This window comes from Orycteropus afer, unplaced genomic scaffold (assembly GCF_000298275.1).
Source record: "Orycteropus afer afer isolate SDZICR_OR568_19922 unplaced genomic scaffold, OryAfe1.0 scaffold00026, whole genome shotgun sequence".
Lineage (NCBI taxonomy): Eukaryota > Metazoa > Chordata > Mammalia > Tubulidentata > Orycteropodidae > Orycteropus > Orycteropus afer.
This window is the reverse complement of record NW_006921613.1, coordinates 10,630,530-10,650,968: the sequence shown is the minus strand read 5'-3', so window position 1 is coordinate 10,650,968 and position 20,439 is coordinate 10,630,530. Positions and strand designations below refer to the sequence as shown.

Genomic DNA, 20,439 nt, shown 5'->3' with positions numbered 1-20,439 from the left:
TGGACAAAAAAAAAAAAGAAAGAAACTAGTCGTTATCTTTATACCTCATATAAAAATTATCTCAACATAGACCCCAGACTTAGATGTAAAATGTAAAAAAATAAAACTTTTAGAAAAAGAAATAGAAGTGAAACTTAAGGACCTAGGGATACAAAGAGTTCTTAGATTTGAAACTAAAAAAAGATATACAAACGGCAAATAAGCACCTAAAAAGATGTTCAACATCATTATCCAGTTTTTTTTTAAAAAAACTCATTGCCATGGGGTCAGATCCAACTTATAGTGACCCCTCCTTGGGTTTCCAAGGCAGTATCACTACGGAAGTAGATTGCCCAACCTTCCTTCCGAGGAGTAGGTGGTGGGTTTGACCCATCAGCCTTCTGCTTAATAGTCAAATACCTTAGGCACTATGCCACCAAGAGGAAATTGTAATTTAAAACCACTACACTCCACCTATCAGAATAACTAAAATATAGTATCACTATGACATCTACCAGAATAACTAAAATAAAAAATAGTAACACCACCAAATGCTGTCCAGGATGCAGAGAAACTATTTCACTCATAATGTTGCTACTATGAATGTAAAACAGCACAGCCACTCAGAAAACGATATGACAGTTTCTTTAAAAGCTAAACATGCAACCACCTTACAACTCTGCAATTGTACTCTTGGGTATTTATCCCGAAGAAATGAAGACCCAGCTCAGATCAAGTGAGAATACACAGCATGCTGTGCAAATAAGCAGAAGAGCTCCAACTAATTGGCTGTGTTTCCCCCAGAAGAAGATTCTGAGACAAGAATTTGAGTACAAGTACTTTGTTTTGGAAGTAATCTCAGTAAATACTGATAGGAGAGTGATGAAATGAGACAGGGAAGAGAAGGACGGCAATAGAGGTACATTATCAAGCTTATAGGAGCTCTGGTGGCACTGTGGTTAAAATATTCAGCTGCTAACCAAAAGGTTGGCCATTCAAACCCACTAGCCACTCCATGGGAGAAAGATGAGGCAGTCTGCTTCCATAAAACTTTACAGCCTCTGAAGCCCTATGGAGCAGTTCTACCCTGTCCTTTAGGGTCACTATCAGTCAGAATTGACTCGATGGCCATGAGGATCAAGCTTATTACCACTGGGGGCATCTGGGGCTCAATTCCACTAGGGAACCTCAGGAAACAGTGCAGAACACGTCTCTTTGTTGTCCAAATTGAGAAGAAGGAAGCTGGGGCACTTATCCAACAACTCCCCATCTGTCACTGGTTAAGAATTCTTTTAGGGAGATTAATACTCCAGCATTACCAGCTTGCCCTGAATGTAGACCTGGCATGATACCTAGAAAAATTTCACAAAGCTACCAGGTAGTCATCTATGCCCATTCATTTATGCCAAGGGATATGAGTGAGTATCACTAGTACCTGCTACATGAGACTACTAGCTTTATCCTGGTAATTACCTGGCTTATGAGAGCCACTTTACATATTTGGGCCCAATGAACACTGACCACACTGAAGTCTGTACTTGCAAGAGACAAAAGAAAATGCACTGATTACCACAGTACTGTTCCTTAAAACCTTGTCAAAACACAACTCACTGCAAGACAATTACAAATTCTCATAAGAAATGGGAAATGGAAAAGGAATCTCAGTTGGTTTTCACCTTGGTTACAGTTAAGGTATTTAGGAGCTATTTATCAACATAAACCTCAATTTTTTTTAACAACCAATAATTACTCACCTCCTTCTCAACTCCCACATTTTCCCTAACTCAATACTCAGCACTCCATGTTAAAAATAGTAATAACAGTACAATGAGCAAGTGAAGGTTCTTAAGAAAGAACTGTGTATATTGCTTTGGCATCACAGAATGGACAAACTAAAAAATTATGAAAGGGAAAATATGTCTGTATTTCTTCATTAATCACCTCCAGAAACTGCCTAAATGATTTCTTGCATTTATCTTCTTACAAACACAGGGATATTCAGTTTGAAGTAATGTTTAATCAGATTCTTATTTCAGTACCTCAAAGAAGAATGACTAGTGTTCATGAACCAAAAATGTTCACTAAACAATCAATTCACTGAGCACCTTTTATGGTGCTTACATTGGAGATACAAAGATGAATAAGAGGATTCTACATGAAAAGAGGTGATAATCTTTATATTGTTCATATTAGTAACTATGGCCCATAGATAAGTTTCCAATAAAGAGAGAAGAAGGGAAAAGAAAGGCAAGACTGCTGAAAGATATTCCAAATATTTTGGGTAGAACAGAGAAGGCAGATGTTCTGGTGAGAAAAAAAAAAAAAAAAAAAATGTATTTCAAGAGAAGAGCCAAAAGCAAATTTAGGAGAAAACAGGGCATAACCACATAAAATAATATTACATATAATGATATGTTATACTCACTGGATCTGGAGCCACAGGAAGGAGATATCTGACCAGATGGGCAAGTGCACATATTTGGCCTAGAACAAAATCCATCTCCACAGGAATGCCTGCAAATGGCTGTGAAAAAACCAGAGGTTCATTAGCACAGGAGTCCGAACATGGTGAATTACAGGGGCCCAATCCTCCTATTATTCGCAGCGCAATGCAATCACTGCCATGGAGGAGCCCTTTAATAGGAGGCACAGTGGTTAAGCTTTCAGCTGCTAACCAAAAGGCTGGCAGTTAAAACCCACCAGCAGCTCTGTGGGAGAAAGATGTGACAATCTGCTTCCATAAAGATGACAGTCTTATAAACCTATGGTACAATTCTACCCCATCCTATAGAGTAACTGTGAGTCAGAATTGACTCACAGCAATTGATTAATCCTTGTATTAAAGGAGCCCTGGTGGCCCAGTGATTAAGTGCTTGGCTGCTAACTAAAAGGCTGGTGATCCAAATCCACCCAGAAGTTAGGTAGGAGGAAAGGCCTGGTGATCCACTTCCATAAAGATTATTGACTTTAGGTGCCATCCAGTCAATTTTCAACTCATAGCAACCCAATGTGACAGAGTAGACCTGCCCTGTAGAGTTTTCTAGGCTGTAATCTTTACAGGAGGAGCCCTGGTAGTACAGTGGTAAAGCACTCAACTGCTAATCAACTGGTCTGTGCTTCCAACCTACCAGCCACTCCATGGGAGAAAGATGTGGTAGCCTGCTTCCATAAAGATTACAGCCATGGAAACCCTATGGGGAAGTTCTACTCCTTCCTACAGGGTCTCTATGAGTCAAAATCAACTAGAGAGCAACAGGTTTGCTTTAATTTGGCTTAGTTTTGGTTAATCTTTATGGGAAGAGAGTGCCAGGTTTTTTCTCCCATAGAGCAGCTGAGTGGGTTCAGTGAGCAGTGCTTATGCATTGTGCCACCCAGTTCCTTTCCAAAAGAGTACAGCTTCAGACACCCTATGGGACAGTTCTACTCTGTTACATAGGGTCACTATGAATCAAAAATAGACTCAATGACACCTAACAACATAATTGCAATAATCTTTGAATTAGGAAACTTGGTCTTTCAAGCCTCCCATTAAGTTTGCCATGATGATTTATGTGACCTTAGGTCTCATCTATAAAACAAGATCACTGGATCAAATGAACTCTGGTTTTGGAATTCAGTAACTCCCTCATCCTATCAGTTGTTCTCAATTTTCCCTTGAGTATTCCTCAGCACTCACTCAAATCAAAAAACTCAAAACACTCTATGAAGGGAAAGCAAAACAAACAAGAATCCTGCACCTAGATATTTTGCTATGTATACATGCATTCTGTTTTTATATTAACCTTATGGTTTAATTTTATAAAATTTGCAGCACTATTTTGAAGAGATAATTTTACTGGAAATGTTTCATGTCTAATAATTTTTATAAAAGCATTGTGCTTTGCCACACCAGATCCTGTCAATAGAGAGCACATGATCTAGAACAGCTTTTATCCTGTATTTTTGTCCAGTTTTGAATTACAATGATAGTCTAAGAGGAGAATACTGGAATCCCCTCCAATATTACTGAACCTATGGTCAGGAAGCCATTCATCTTTTAGAAAAATATCAACATAATTATGCCACTCAGAGACTAATATCAAAATGATACTGAATGTTCTCCTAGTGTACAAAAGAGTAAGCTTGAATTGCAAATGACTTACATTTATCAGTAGAGTAGTATTTGGTCACTGCTTTTTCTTCAAGAAGCCCTGGTGGCACAGTGGTTAAGCACATGACTGCTAACCAACAGGTTAGCAGTTCAAACCCACCAGCCACTCCATGGTCTGCTTCCATAAAGATTATAGCTTTAGAAACACTATGGGGCAGTTCTACTTTACTACAGGGTTGCAAAATAAACTCAGCGGCAATGGAGCTAGGAGTTTTTTTCAAATTCCTACAAATCTTGCAAGAGAAATATGAGATAAGCAATGATAAAATAATACACTTGATAGAAAGTGCATCAAAATATCAAATGCGCTTAAGAGGCAGATTGCAAACCTTTATGAAATAAGCTGTCAAAGGATCCTAAAAATATTTACTTAAATATGTGATGACAACATTCCCCAGATTATTCTACTGAACACTGGCAGAAAGGATTCTATTGTCAAGTTCATTTAGGAAACTGTGAAGACCAGTATGTCCCCCTCTTAGTGATTCAACTTTGGACCCCGAAATAAATCATAATAGTCCAAGTGAATAAACTGCTTTCTGATCAAAGTCAAGGATTGGGAAAGGGACTGACTTCTTCAGGTCACCAAATGAATACTGGCTCAAATATTCTATTATTCTCCATAGGCCTCTTCTGGCCAAGTAACAGGGCACACTAGGTAAGTCCTTTATGGACTTTCATCTCTAAATATTAACTGTTCTGCTAATGGAGTTTTCTGAAAACTGAAAATTATTTTGTAGGTACAATGATTGTAAAAGTTCATGGAGGGCATATTCCATTACCAATTTGCCTTGGTATCTCCATTAACTAAGCACTTTGTCTGGCATGTGGCTTGACACTCAACATTTGTAGGGTAGTAGGAGAATCTGGAGGAGCTCTGGTAGTGTAGTGCCTAAGGCACTTGACTGCTAACTAGAATTCTGGCGGTTCAAACCCACCAGCTAGCTACTTCTCGGAAGGAAGATGGGGCAATCCACTTCCACAGTGATACTGCCTTGGAAACCCAAGGAGGGGTCGCTATGAGTCAGGTCCGACTTGACGGCATATAACAACAACAAAAGAATCTGGAGATTTGTCACAGCAGCCAAATCAGTAGAGGTGTCTCTGGTACCTTTTAGTTCGTCTCTAGTCTTCCCAATGGTGCTCATTTGAGGCTCTGTTTCCTTCCTTTCCCCTTTACCTAGAAGTTAGGGCTGTTCTTGGCCTCAGCCACCTAAACTCAATCAATGTATAAGACCTGGGTAGCTTTGTAGTAAAAAAAATAAAAAAACCTCATTGCCGTCAGGTTGTTTCTGACTCACAGCAACCCCTCTCCTTGGGTTTCCAAAGCATGGTATCTCTACAGAAGTAGATTGCCCAATCTTCCTTCTGAGGAGCAGCTGGTGGGTTTGAACTGTCAGCCTTCTGGTCTATTAATAAAGTTAGAAATTACAATAGGGAATATCTCAGAAATATTCTAGAAGAAGTCACTGGATTAAAATATGACAGTGGACTGACCAAGTTAACATGTTTCCCAATCTGGACTCAGAGAAAGTAGGAAAATATAGAGTAGGAAGACTCTGCTGTGAACATATTAATGGTATGCAGTTACAAAGGATCCAAATATTAAGAATCACCATGCAACCAAAAACAACAAAGTGAGACCATGCAAAATGACAGGTTATCTCTTTACTTACGGACAATACACTGATTTCCACCAGGTAAGGTTTTCCATCCAGGGCAACAGTAGGCATTGTAACGTGATCCACAGACATTGGGTCTGAAACAAAAAACACAAGAATTCCATACTTTTCAAAAAGAAGGTATGAGCAAATACAAGGAAAATATCCTCAAGTTATAAGAGCAGGAAGAATCTTAGCAGACAGAGAAAAGTAAACTTATGGGACTCAATGCTGGTTTGGTAGTTTGGGACCCCTTAATGATACTAAAAAACAAAAAAATCAAACACCTTGCAGTCAAGTGAATTCCAACTCGTGCTGACCCCAACTGGGACAAAGCAGAACTGAGCTCTACAAGGTTTTCTTGGTGGTAAATCTTTACAGAAGCAGACTGCCAGATCTTTCTTCCACAGCACTGCTGGGTGGGTTTGAACCACCAAACTTTTGGTTAGTAACCAAGAGCAAACAGTTTACACTACTCAGAGACCTTAATATAATGATACCAATAGGGATATCCATTAATATCACCTATGCATACAGCATCAGGAAAATAAAAAAAATCAGAGACCCTAAATACATTACATTCGATCCCATTACACAGATGGAGAAATGTACTGATCCATACGAGTCTACCTTAAACAATAAACTTCCTACTAGCCTGGCTAAGAAAGATTATAATAATAGCTATTGCACAAAAGGTGTTAAATTCTTTGAAGCTGTGTATATTTTTCACCCCAAATGGCCCAGCTCACCTCTAAAATGTTACCACATTCTTTTTTTCACCAGAATTACAGGAATGCAAACCCTGACTTTAGTCATAAAATAATAAAAGGCAAAACATATAAAAATTTCTTTAACAAAAGTTTGAAAACACAGTCAATACCGGCAGTTACAGGAAAATAAAGTCAGTGCCACTCTGGGTTTCTTGTTTATAGACAATTCATCACATGTCTTGGAGCAAAGCCTCTGTTCAGAATCCAGATGATCCTTATTTCACAATTTTAGGGAACAACTGGGTAAAGATCTAGCTCCTTCTACACTGGAAAATTAAGACAGAGGATAGAACACACAAAGACCCAAAAAGAAACCATTTATTTTAGTTTGCCTCTTAACACTGAGCATAAACATTGATGTGAGTTCCTGGAGTTCAGGGGCTGATCCAAACGGAAAAACCAAACTCACTGCTGTGGAGTTGATTCCGACTCACAGCAAGCCCCTTTGGGTTTCTGAGGTGGTAAATCTTTACAAAAGTAGATTGCCCAGTCTTCCTTCCACAGAGTGCTGGTGGGTTTGAACCACCAACTCTCTGGTTAGCAGTCAAATACCTTAGGCACTACACCACCAGAGCTCCTTTCAGGGGCTAATAAGGGAGGTCAAACATTTTGCAATCAATTCCACAAACTACAAACTATTCCAAGGCTTGCTAGTATAAATACTGTAGCCCCATGAGCATTAGCTTTTGAAAACATACATACTATATACTAATGTGCATATCAGTTGGGGTCCATGAACATGCACACATTTTCTCCCTGTATAGGCAGACCACGTGGAACAACACAGAGGTTCTCTATTTTTTTTCAGAACTTTACACTTTAAAAACCACATGCAGGATTGGGAACAAGGTAAGGTCTTTACTTTTGTCCTTTTCTCCTTACAGAGAATCCAGGAACATTCTGCTGGGCACAATGCATACTTCAGACCAACTGATGTTGAGGCCAGAAAAAGAAGTAAGAAGATGGAGACACTAAGAAAGGATCCAAGTCCATACCCAGTAGCCCAGGTTTCTCCAAGGCCAGACAGAAAGTGACTAGACAGAGGCTTAAAATATACACAACTGCAAAAGGGCAGGAAGGCAGTATCTCCTGACCTCTTCTAACTTCACAAGAGGAAGATGGAAACACCACCAATAGTGCAAGACTTGTTCCTATGAGGCCAAGCAGGCTGCCACCCTCCAGCCTTTTTTACCACCAATTCTGACACCAACTGTCCCTCCCACAGCACTCACTACTTCTCTGATGGGTTCGATAATTTGTTGCAATGGCCACACAAAACTCACAGACAATACTCACAATTATGGGTTGACTGGAGAAGTAACAGGCTACAATTCAGACTCAGGAACACACTCAGGATACAATTCTTCAATCAGGACAGTCGCCCCTCTGTTGTGCCCTCAGACACACCTCTCTGGCCCTTGGTCTCTAGGCCTGGTCTCTGCCCTGCTCTGGCAAATGTTACAAAACTCTTTTGCTCTGCCAATAGGTACACCTAGGAGCACCTCACTCCATCAGCAAGCCTCCTGCCCAAGGACATTCAGCTTTCTCGCTCCATGGGCCAGGTAAGCCTGCTGCTCTATCTCCTATCTCTTGGTTCCACTGTCGCCATCTCTCTGCTGGAGTGTCTCTCTGTTGGGGTGTCTACCTGCCAAGGAAGTCCAACACAGAGTTCTCAAGTCTAAGGATGCACTTCACTTCATCTCCAGCTCTTCTCTCTTGATGGCAGTGAGATCTCCTCTCATTTTAAGTCTGGCAGAGTGACATAACAGCAATCCCAACATCAGAGTTCTACACACCTTATTTGCGTGGTCCCACCCAGGAATCCAGTGGGAGTTACAAACACTATGGCTAGAAAATCTATACCAAGTAATTACTGCAGTGAATTAAGGTCTCTCTGGTATAGTGCCTAAGCCACTTGACTGCTAACCAGAAGGCTGGCGGTTCAAACCCACAAGCCACTCCTCAGAAAGAAGGCTTGGCAATCTACTTCTATAGTGATACTGCCTTGGCAACCCAAGGAGAAGTCACTATGAATCGGGACCAACTCGACGGCAGTGAGTTTGGTTTTGTTTTAAGCCTTAGCTTTGCTCTCCACAATCGAGGGCAGTGAAACATCTGCCGTGTCTATATTGTATGTGTGTGTGTGTGTGTGTGTATAAGCACATACATACCAAATGAGATAATGGATACAGAAGTATCCATACATGAAAAGGACAATGAAAATGCAATGCAGCATTATCACTATTTTCTCACCTACATTAACTACTCAGACAAAAGAACCATACAAGATTAAGAAAGAAAGGAAAACTTCATTAAGTATTTAAAGCCAATGGATCTCAACTCTTTCTCCCTCTTGTGGCAAAGTAGTGCCCAAGACTTCTGTTCAGACTGCCCAGAACTTCCCGGGAAACTCAGAATCCAGGAAAGGAAAGTGAGAGAAGAACACTGGAGCTGAGGGGAAGGGAATACTCAAACCTTCCAAACTTTATAGAAGTTCTCTCAATCTAAAATGTCGATGCAGGCCAAAGTCAACCTCTTCAAACCCTTCCCACCAACAGGCCATTACAACTCCACTGGATTCAATCCAATTCCAAACCAAATCTTGGAATAGCTTCAGAGGACCCCTGAGCCTTTGCAGGGTGCCCTGTGGTTGGAGTAACTATGTTTTTCAAACAAAAACCAGGACATACTGTCTGACAAGAATGGCTGTATTTATGGAGTAACAACACACAGTAATAGGGTAGAAAAAGCTAAGAAAATGGGTCTAGAGTCAGTCACTTCGGTCCTACTAAATAAGATATTTGATTTCCCTAAATACTTGAAAAAAACTAGTAACAAATTTTATTATTTTAAAATGCTTAGAATTTAGTAGTTGATAAAGTAAAATAAGTACTAAATACTAAACATTAATACCAACCAAACTCATTGCCATCAAGTTGATTCCAAGTCATAGTAACCCTATAAAGACAGAGTAGAGCTGCCCACTGGGTTTCCAAAGCTGTAATTTTTTTTTTTCAATTGTGATTTAGGTGAAAGTTCACAGAGAAAATTAGTTTTCCATTGAACAGTTCATACACATTTTGTTTCATGACACTGATTGCAATCCCTGCAATGTGACAGCTCTCTTCCCACTTCTCCCCTGTCCCAAGGCTATAAATCTTTATAGAAGCAGACTGTTACATCTTACCTCCACCAAGTGGATGGTGGATTTGAACTGCCAACCTTCTGGTTAGCAGTCAAGCCCTTAACCACCGTGCCACGAGGGCTCCTTAAACACTAAATAACTACAGCCAAACACAGAAGATTTTAGAATGGTCACAACACAAAACGACAATGTTTTAACCTTCACAGCATAAAAGTAATCATATAGCTACATAACTTGGGAAACAGTTGTTGGGAGAAAAGGTGGAAGGAATTGCTGAGAACTTACTTCCTCATCTTACAAGAGGAGGGCACAAAGGCAGTTGAGCCAAGAAATAGAGGCTTAAGTGCATTTTATAATGTTCCAGAATAACCAGTAGAAGAACTAAAAGCAATACTATAATTATTTAAACAACTAGGAAGGAAATGAGGGAAAAAAGGGATAGATAATCTAAGTGAGCTAAATCGATGTTTCTAATAACAAGAAGCAAATGGGTACTATTTAAATCTAGACAATGAGGTAAAAGAATAGTAGATGGTGTTATGGAGATAAACAGGAGAATTAAACACAGAAATGGCTAAGAGAGCAGGACCTGGGGATGCAGAGGGACAGTTCTTTTGCTGCCTTATTTAATGTGCATCCAAGCTGCTGTTTTTAAATATGTGCTGTTTTGCTTTGATCATCATCTCTCATTTAAAGAATGACTACTTCATATGAAGAAATGCTCACTATTAGCCATTAGAGAGATGCAAATCAAAACAACAATGAGATACCATCTTGCCCCAGCACTAGTAGCAAAGTTCAACAAGACAGAAAATAACAAACGCTGGCAAGGATGCAGAGAGATTGGGACTCTCATACACTGCTGGTGGAACTGTAAAATGATACAACCACTGTGGAAAGCAGTATGGTGATTCCTTAAAAAAGATGTAATTAGAAATATCATTTGGCCCAGCAATTCCATTACTAAGTACATATCCTAAAGAAGTGACAGCCAGGACAAAAGCAGATATATGCACACCCATGTTCATCACAGCACTATTTACAATAGCCAAAAGATGGAAACAACCTAGATGCCCATCAGCTGAAGAATGGATAACCAAACTATGGTACATACACACAATGGAATACTATGCAACACTAAGAATAATGTAGACTCTGCAAAACACCACATGATGTGGATGAACTTGGAGGACATTATGCTGAGGGAAATAAGTCAATCACAGAAGGACAAATATTGTATTAGTCTATTATTATAAACAGTCAAGGAAAGGTTTATATATGGAAGGTTACCAGGGGTTGGAGGGGAGGGGAGGGACTACTGTTATATTGGTAGAGACAAATATTGATTTGGGTGAAGAGAAGGGCAATGTACCAAATGTGAGTGATCAACACAGTGGCAATGAGGAAGAGGAAGACATAGACAAGGTGCATGGGAGGTACAGACAACAAAGATGAACCCTTTTGTACATACAGTACTGCGTTGTCAGTGAAAGCAAACATAGATATACAGATGGATACATGAGTGGACAGGCTGAACTGTTAGGTATGTCTATGAAGTGGGGAGTATACCCAAGACCATGTATAGGGTTGGCAGACAATCCTTCTACAAGTGTATTGGTATGTTCTGTAAGAATTCCCAGGTATATAGTAGAGCTGACAAGGGACAAGGTTGTAGTCATTTCTTGGCCACAGCCAGCTACCCAGAGGGAGCAAATGGTTGGAGCTGTGGGCTCGGGACCATAGTCACAGGGCACATCAAGCTCAATTGGCATAATCTACTACACAAAAACAGTGTTCTACCTCCTGCTTTGGCGAGTAGCAACTGGGATCTTAAAAGCATGTAAGCAGCCATCTAGATGCAGCAATGGGTCTCTCCTCACCCAGAGCAAAGAAGAGTGAAGAAAACCAAAGATGCCTGGAAACAATTAGTCCAAGTGACTGGTACACCATGTGAACCTCAGCCTATACAACTATGAGACCAGAAGAACTAGATGGTGCCTGGCTACTGCTGTCAACCACTCAGAGTGGGATCTATGTAGGCGATCCTGGATAGAGTGGGAGAACTATGTGAAACGAAACTCAAAATCATTTTAATAAAAAAAGGAACCAGGTTTGCTGGTCTGATAGAGCCTGGTGGAACCCCTGAGACTATGGCCCCTAGTGGCCCTTCAGGTCTGGAATTGAACCCACTCCTGTGGTTTCCAGGAGCTCTGGTGGCGTAGTGCCTAAAGCACCTGACTACTAACCAGAAGGTTGGCAGTTCAAAGCCACCAGCCACTCCTCGGAAGGAAGGTTCAGCAATCTACTTCTGTAGTGATACTGCCTCAGAAACCCAAGGAGGGGTCTCTATGAGTTGAAGACTACTTGACAGCACGTAACAACAACAACCTGTAGTTTCCAACCAAACAAAAGACAGGCATGTGAGCTGAACATTTACATTAGGTAGGTGCACTCCTTGGAGAGAACCATCATGGGAGAATAGAAGGGCTGTGTATGCACAGGGAGACAGCTTGGGGGGCACGAGTGCATGGAGGGAAGGACACAGGGAAGAGGTAACTATGGGGAGGAAGTAGGAGGGTAGCTGCTGCATTGTGGTAAATTGTAGTCAATATCATGAGACAAAGTGTATGTGAACTGCTGTATGGAAAGTGAATTTGCTCTGTAAACTTTCACCCAAATCACAATTAAAAAAAAAAAAAAAAGAAGAATGATTACTTTAAAAATATAAACATCTTATCTCATAAATACTGTACTATGCCCAGACTTCTTATTCATTATTGCATCACATTTTCACTTTACTTCATTTCTTAGAATTCTATATAATGTAGATTGTGATTTTTTTGTTTGGAACTTCTAAATTATTTATGTCTTCTTTTGAGGAGTGGCTGGTGGGTTTGAACCGCCAGCCTTCTGGTTAGCAGTCAAATGCCTGAGGCACTACGCCACCAGAGCTCCTTTACTCTGCTATATTATTTAATTTCAATTAAATAAACTGAAATTTCCGCCAACAATCTTAAATGGCAATGATTGTTCTAATCACATTGCCATTTGTTCTTTAACAACACTAAATGGTACTAAATCTCTACTAAATACTACTAAATAAACACTAAGTCACAGGTGGCATAAGGCAAAGTCTTAGAAAGATGTAAAAGTTCCCCTCCATTCATTATGGTCTCGAGAACTACGAATTAGCTGAAGTTGTTCAAACAAGCTGGGTGGCATTTTTTCTACTTATACACAGAAAATAAAATAAAACTTTAATTATAGAAATAAATGTCTTATTTGAGTTGGAAAGTACTAAAATACATAAAGTCTAAAGAAGACATATTGGGTTGCTTTCATTATAAAATATTTTATTGCAAAGTTTCAGCCTAAAAAATATTCACAGAGAAGATAAATCTTTAATGAAGTTGCTGATGTATAAATGCAGGTGTAGCATTCCTATTTCTTCCTCTTCCTTTTCCCTTCACCAGCCATACTCACCTCCCACCTCAGCCACACCAAAAAACAAATTCAGAGTTAAAGTCCAGTGCAAATGACAGCAGCATTCTATAGATTAAAGGAAAAACTCAAAGACAAAAGAACTAAGTGTTTAGTTCGTATGCTTTAGCACTATGCTAAGTGCTAAAGATACATTACCTATTTCATCCTTATGCCATCCAACCCTCTGAGGTAAGTTCTATTATTATTATCTCTGACACTAAAGAAAACTATGGCTTAGGAAGGTTAAATAAATTAGTCAAGGTCTCCTAGCTTAGAAGTACAGAATGGGGATTTGAATTCAGTTAAGTCTGACTCTAGAGTACACTCTCATAACCCCTATGCTAAGACAAAGATGCATTTAGAGGGTAAGATGATACATATTTCAATAGCATTCATGGTGACATAAGTAACAACGATGAGAAAATGTTCATCAATAGGCCAAAACTAAAACATAAACCATTTTTACCTGTATTCTAATGCTCCATGAGGAGAATAGGGAAATGCATTCATATTCCACTTCACTATTGTGTATTAATTTTAAAAAACAGCCAAGTCTTCATCTGTAACTTTTCTTACCAGTTACTTTCAATAGTGTGCTCTGCAACAACCCACCTCTAACTGCCCTGGGGGATGGGTGAGCCTCAGCAGGCTTGATACTTGGATTCAGTTCAGACATAGCACTCAAAGATTGGGTGGGCTAACGAAAACCTCCCTTAGTGGAGCAAACAGCTGGGCTCTACCACATAGTTGCAAGAATTGGCCTCTTTGCAAGATGTCTGTAGTGTATCCACACCCTTTAGCCAGACCCACTTCTTCATATTTGGCCTCTCTTACAGCAAGACAGGCTTTTAGCTTCCTATCCCAAGTGCAAAACTCCTTTTCAGGAAAGACTGGGGTAATAAAAATAAGTTTTGAATCAACAATAACCAAAAAATATATGAGTGATTATACAAATATGTACATAGGTATATATGTGCATGGGTATGAATATGCGAATACATATGTATGCACAGATTGATGTATATACAGGTATGTAGTGTGAATACCTGTACATCCATATATATAATAAACTACAGGTTGTTGTTGTTGTTTTTATGGTCATCGAGTCAGACCTGACTCACAGTGACCCCTCCTTGGGTTTCCGAGGCAGTATCACTACGGAAGTAGATTGCCCAACCTTCCTTCCAAGGAGTGGCTGGTGGGTTTGAACTGCCAGCCTTCTGGTTAGCAGTCAAGTGCCTTAGGCACTACGCTACCAGAGCTCCCAATAAACTACATAGGGGACACAATTATAGATGCTTCTTAGAAATAATCAAACACCTTGCAAGACTGCTTTTCTGCATTTGAAGGCTTAAGATCATAATCTTACAGACTCAGTGAATTGCATAATTTAGTTCACAATTTGTTCTGCATCCTATTATGGTGAATAGTGTCTGGGGTCTTAAAAGCTTTGAGCATCCACCTAAGATACATCTACTGGTTTCTACTTGTGCAGAACGAAAGGGAAAGAAGGAAACCAAAGACTGTGAGAAGAAATAAGCTACAGCACTAACAGCCTACACATACCATGGCCTCATCTACCCTGAGACCAGAAGAACTAGACAGATGGTGCCCAGCTACCACTACTGACCATTCTGATAAGGGCCACACCAGATGGATCCAGATAATAGGGTTAAAAAAGCATGGAACAGAACTCAAGTTCTTAAACAGTCCAGATTCACTGAACTGGTTGAGACCAGAGGACTCCCTGAGACTACTGCCCTGTGACACTCTTTTAATCTTAAAATAAAATTATCCTCTAAAATCACCTTTTAGCTGAATAATAAAATAAAGAATAACACCCATGAGTAATGAACCCCTTTAAAAAATCACCTGTATGAGACTAAATGGTCAAAAATTACTCTAAAGCAAAGATAAGAAGGCAAGAGGGCAGGGAAACTAGAGAACTGGAAATGGTACAGCCAGAATGGAATGAATGAGAATGATGACATATTCTGAAAAATGCGATCAATAGCATGAATAATTTGTTTGGAAATGGTTAAATGGCCACCTAATTTGTTATGTAAACATCCACTTTAAACACAATAAAAATCTGACTTAGAAATAAATCAATAAGTCTGGAGGCCCTTATTTCACATACATGAGTTTTGAAGTCTGTTAAGTGGTTGAATTTGGGGACAAATAGAACGTTAAGGGTTAGGTAAAGGTTTGTGAGATTGAAAGGAATCGCTGGGAGATGCAAATGGTTAAGCACTCAGCTACTAACCACAAAGTTGCCAGTTCAAATCCATCCAGAAGTGCTCTGAAAGAAAAGCCTGGCAATCCATTTCTAAAAGATCACAGCCATTGAAAACCCTAAGGAGACACTTCTACTCTGGCACACATGAGAATCAATAGCAGCTGGACTTTTTGTTTTTTGGTTTATGAAATTGAACTCTGTCCCATGAGTTGCTCGTTTTTATGATTTCTCGGGGGGAAAGTCATGGCTTAGCCCTTGGGTTTACGTGTAGATGGTGTATCAAAGGACATATGCTTCCACATAATAAAGCACTCCCAATTGCCTATGTAACATGATCCCAGGTAATAGCCTTATACACCAGAAAATAAAAAATAAATTTAACTGTCAAAAATGTGATAAAATCGAAAAAAAAAACCCACTGCTACTGAGTCAATTCTGACTCATAGCAATCCCCATTGGGTTTCTGAGGTGGTAAATTATTACAAAAGAAGTAGTAGATGGTAAATTATTACAGAAAATTATTACAGAAGTACTTGGAGTGGCTGGTGGGTTTGAACCACCAGCCTTGTGGTTAGCAGTCAAATGCTTTAGGCACTATACTACCAGTTAAAAAATTATAACATACAAAATGTTGTTATTAGTTGTCATTGAGTCAATTTTCACTCATGGAGACCCCATGTGTGTCACAGAAGAACTGTGCTCCACAGGGTTTGCAAGGCTGTGACCTTGTGGAACCAGATTGCCAGGCCAGTCTTCTGAGGCACCTCTGGATAGGTCTGAAACACCAACCTTTCAGCTAGTAGTCCAGCACTTAACCATCTGTGCTCCCCAGGGATTCCTAATTCACAAAATGACCTACATATATTGCTAACCACACATCACGATTTCATTTGTTCTTTGACAATTTTGTTATGAAGATAAAAAGAAAAAAACATGAAACAAAGAAAGGCCTGAGTATTATCTAATGAAGGGAATCACAGCTACTGCAACAAACTTTGCAACCCCCATCTTCCCTTATTTTGGTGTCCTTTATCCTGGAGCTCTTTATTGAAGGCAGAGGTCAAGTCTCTCAGCAGTGATTTGAATACCACATGTGACTATTCCAGCCCATCTGCCAGTTACAACAACTTGGGTAATGAAACTTCAAACTCTGGTCATGAAAACGGCTTCCATGGCCTCTGCAAGCTTCAGCCAGGCTCTCCAGACCAGGAGACTCATTTCTGGATTGTCTGGGTCAACACTGGCTGGGACACGGTCAACCTTGGTTTCCTCCTTTGAAGAGGCAAGCCAGCCAACCTCTCTAGCCTACTTCATGCAGTTCTTCTTAATAAAAATAATCTCAAAAAGAACACAAAAATAACAGTATTCTGGTTTCCAAGAGCCTTACACCTTTCGTGTTTTTCTCCCATTACCAGTAACTAGTGACTCCATTATCTCTTTCCCCAAAGCCTATGCTTATCTACTTCTCCCTATTGCCATCCTTCCCTCCCTAAACCCCCATTACCTCTCATCCTCTCTCCCTTTTCTCACTGCCATCATCTTTTTTTGTACACATCCCCCCCCTTCATTCCCTGTTTTCAGGGCACTTAGACTCAAATTTTTTACTCCCATCTATCTCAAATTCAATGAATCCAAGATAGCATGGCTCCTCTCCCTATGTAGCCAATTAGCTCACTGCTGGGTACAAAACACGGTACAGGACTAATCACTTTGTCCTCAAGCAAAAAGCAAGTCAAAAACATTTACTGAGAACCTGTTACCCATCAGGCACTCTGTTACACAGAAAACAATAGTGACTAATACAAGCATACCTAGGGCCTAGATCTCAGAGCTCTGGTAGCATAGTACCTAAGGCACTTGACTGCTAACCAGAAGGCTGGCAGTTCAAACCGACCAGCCACTCCTCAGAAGAAAGGTTGGGCAATCTACTTCCATAATGATACCACCTCGGAAACCCAAGGAGGGGTCGCTATGAGTCGGGTCTGACTCAACAGCACATAACAACAACAAGAAGGTCATTCTCCAGTGAAAGGAATCAGGGCTCCTGGGAGAAATGACCGATTCTAGGAGTGGAGTAGGAAATATGCAAGAGGAGTCTGGAGCACTGGGGCATCTTACAGTGACAGAAAGTAAAGCAGCACTCAAAAAACAAACAAAAACAGCTACAATGATATGAGTATGTCACAAGAACACAGGAGGCAAATGAAAGAGCTCCCAATGGCCAAAGCTGAACAATTTGAGCAATAAATAAACAAAGTAGAACTGGATTATAACCCACAGGATAAAATAAACATGCATGAGTCCATACTGATATAGATAAATTATTGAAGAAATAAATAAATAGGGGAGAAGAGTCAAATTTCTCACTCAAAAGAATCCCAAATAATTTATGTAGGTATCCACCCTCAAGGAGATGGAGCATAATTCCCCATCCTTTAAGGAAGGGTTGTACAAAATGACTTCCTGCCAAATATTACAGTAGGGAAAGGAGGGAAAAGTGGGTAGCTTTACTGAGGAGAAGGTGACGAACATTACCTTGGCCAGTTGATCTAGGTTAACAAGAACAATCATAAATCATATTGAAGTATGAACCCATGTCCTGAAAATGGAACTCATCTGTGTGGTCTTCAACCAAAAAGCTGAAAACCCCAATTTTTTTTTTAAATCCTGACTAATACACCAGAAAAATCCCAATTAAAAGATATTTTACATAACACTTGACCAGTATTACTCAAAAAAAGGTGATCAAAAACAAGGAAAACGTGAGAAACAGTCACACCTAAAAAGATAAGATACTAAATGTAATATGGTGTTCTCGGTGGGATCCTGAAACAGTAAGGGGAAAAAAAGGAAGTTAAAAACTGAGGGCAAAAAAAATATTTATGTGGTTTGTGGTTTTTGTTCTCTTGTTTTTATTTTTTTGTTTTTTTTTTTTTTTTTTTGTCTAATCAGGTGGGAAACAGCAGCCATGCCCACATGACCAATCATACCCCCATCTCCTGCAGCCCCACACACTGGGTGACAGCCACCACTTGCTTCTGCACCAACTGACCAATGATACACAGTGGCCAATACCAACCCAACTTGCCCTCAACTGCTCTTCAGGAACAGCTAAGAGAGATCTGTGCACACACTCCCATCATTTATCAAACCCACCAGGAGATAGGTGATGAGTGCCTAAGTGCTGCCAAACTAGCAAAAATAGTAGAAATATAAATACAATGACATCACAATGTCTCAGACATAACTGACCATTCCAGTTCACACAAAGAAGCAAGGTAAAGTAGTACAAACAAGGAACCAGGGTACAGACCCAGAAAACCTCCCTGAGGAAGAAGTGGCATTGGAACTGTTTGATAAGGAATTTAAAAGAATTATATTTATGTACCTTCAACGGATTGAGAGACAGATCAAAGAAAATGCTGATAAAATTAAGGAAAACAAAACTCTAGGACAATTTAGGAAAACAATACAAGAACTGACAAAATAAATGAAAAATTAAAAACCACACAAAAACAACAAATAGAAATCTAGATAATCAATACTAAGATTTCAGAAATAGATGACACATTGGTGGGCAAAGAAGTAGAATCGAATCAACAGAAGAAAGAATTAGTGAGATTAAAGATAAATACCTCAATTGGGCAATCTACTTCCATAGTGATATTGCCTCAGCAACCCAAGGAGGGCTCGCTATGAGTCGGGGACAACTCAACGGCACATAACAACAACAATAACACCTCAATACCACTCTGTTAAGGGATCAATCAGAAAAAAGATCAAAAAAAAAAAAAAAAAGAGGAAAGCCTAAGATTCATGTGGCATACCATTAAGAGAAATAACTTATGTGTGATCAGAATTCCCGAACAGGAAGAGACAAATAAAACCACAGAGAAAATTGTCAAAGATTTGTTCAAAGATGACAAGAAGATACTGGTTCATGAAGGTGCACTAACCTCAAACAGGACAGACCCCAAAAGAAAATCACCAAGATATGTCATAATTAAACTCAAAGACAAAGAATCCTGAAAGCAGCACAGGAAAAACAAAAAGTTATCTACAAAGGAAAACCAATAAGACTAAGCTCTGAATTCTCAGCAGAAACCATGCAGGTAAGAAGGATAATATATATATAAAACCCTGAAAGAAAAAAATTCCCAACCAAGAATTATATACCCAGCAATACTGTCCCTCATATATGATGGTGAAATTAAGTTAAACATTAAGGGAATTTGTTAAGACCAGACCATTCTTTCAAGAGATTGTAAAGGGGGTCCTTCAGACAAAGAACCAACAAAAGCAGACAAGAACTTACTATTATATATGTGAAAACATAACCCAGAAACCAACCCAGTTATAAAAGCATCAAAAGCAAAATAAACTCACAAGATTGTAAATAGGGAAAGCAAGATATCAATTGATAAATGAGGACAACTACAAACCAAAAAGAGGAAATAAATAGTATATGTACAGAACGTCCAAACAGAGATGAAGTCAACACAACTGTGAGATAGAACAGACTATTCTGAACTTGGGAAGAAAATAATAAATCACAGGGTAACCTCAAAGAAAATAAAAAACCTTCACATCAAAAAAGAAAGAAAGAAAAGAGGAGGCACAAATATTTAGCAAATACTAAAATAACAGCAACAAATGAAAAATATCAAAATTCATAAACAAAAATAAGCTCAGTACAGAAAATTATATAGGACAAAGAAATCAGCAACCCCATGAAAAAATACATAACAAAATGACAGCAATAAATTTATGTTGTTGTTGTTAAGTGCCGTCGAGTCGTTTCCGACTCATAGCGACCCCATGCACAGCAGAACAAAACACTGCCCGATCCCGCGCCATCCCCACAATCCATGCTATACTCGAGACCATCATCGCAGCCACTGTATCAATCCATCTCCCTGAAGGCCTCCCCCTCTTTCGTCGACCCTCCACCCTACCAAGCATGACATCCTTCTCCAGGGAATGGTTCCTTCTTACAACATGACCAAAATAGG

General features: G+C 39.6%; 1 protein-coding gene across 1 annotated transcript in view; it reads right to left on the bottom strand.

The window, feature by feature from the left end:
- Positions 1 to 20,439, bottom strand: part of FBN1 (fibrillin 1) — a 357,319-nt gene that overhangs the window by 301,880 nt on the left and 35,000 nt on the right. Inside the window, exons 3-4 of the mRNA XM_007935310.1 lie at positions 5,806 to 5,888; positions 2,405 to 2,503 (exon numbers count right to left, since the gene is read on the bottom strand). Coding sequence (XP_007933501.1) covers positions 2,405 to 2,503; positions 5,806 to 5,888 — 182 coding nt within the window. The remainder of the gene's footprint in view (positions 1 to 2,404; positions 2,504 to 5,805; positions 5,889 to 20,439) is intronic.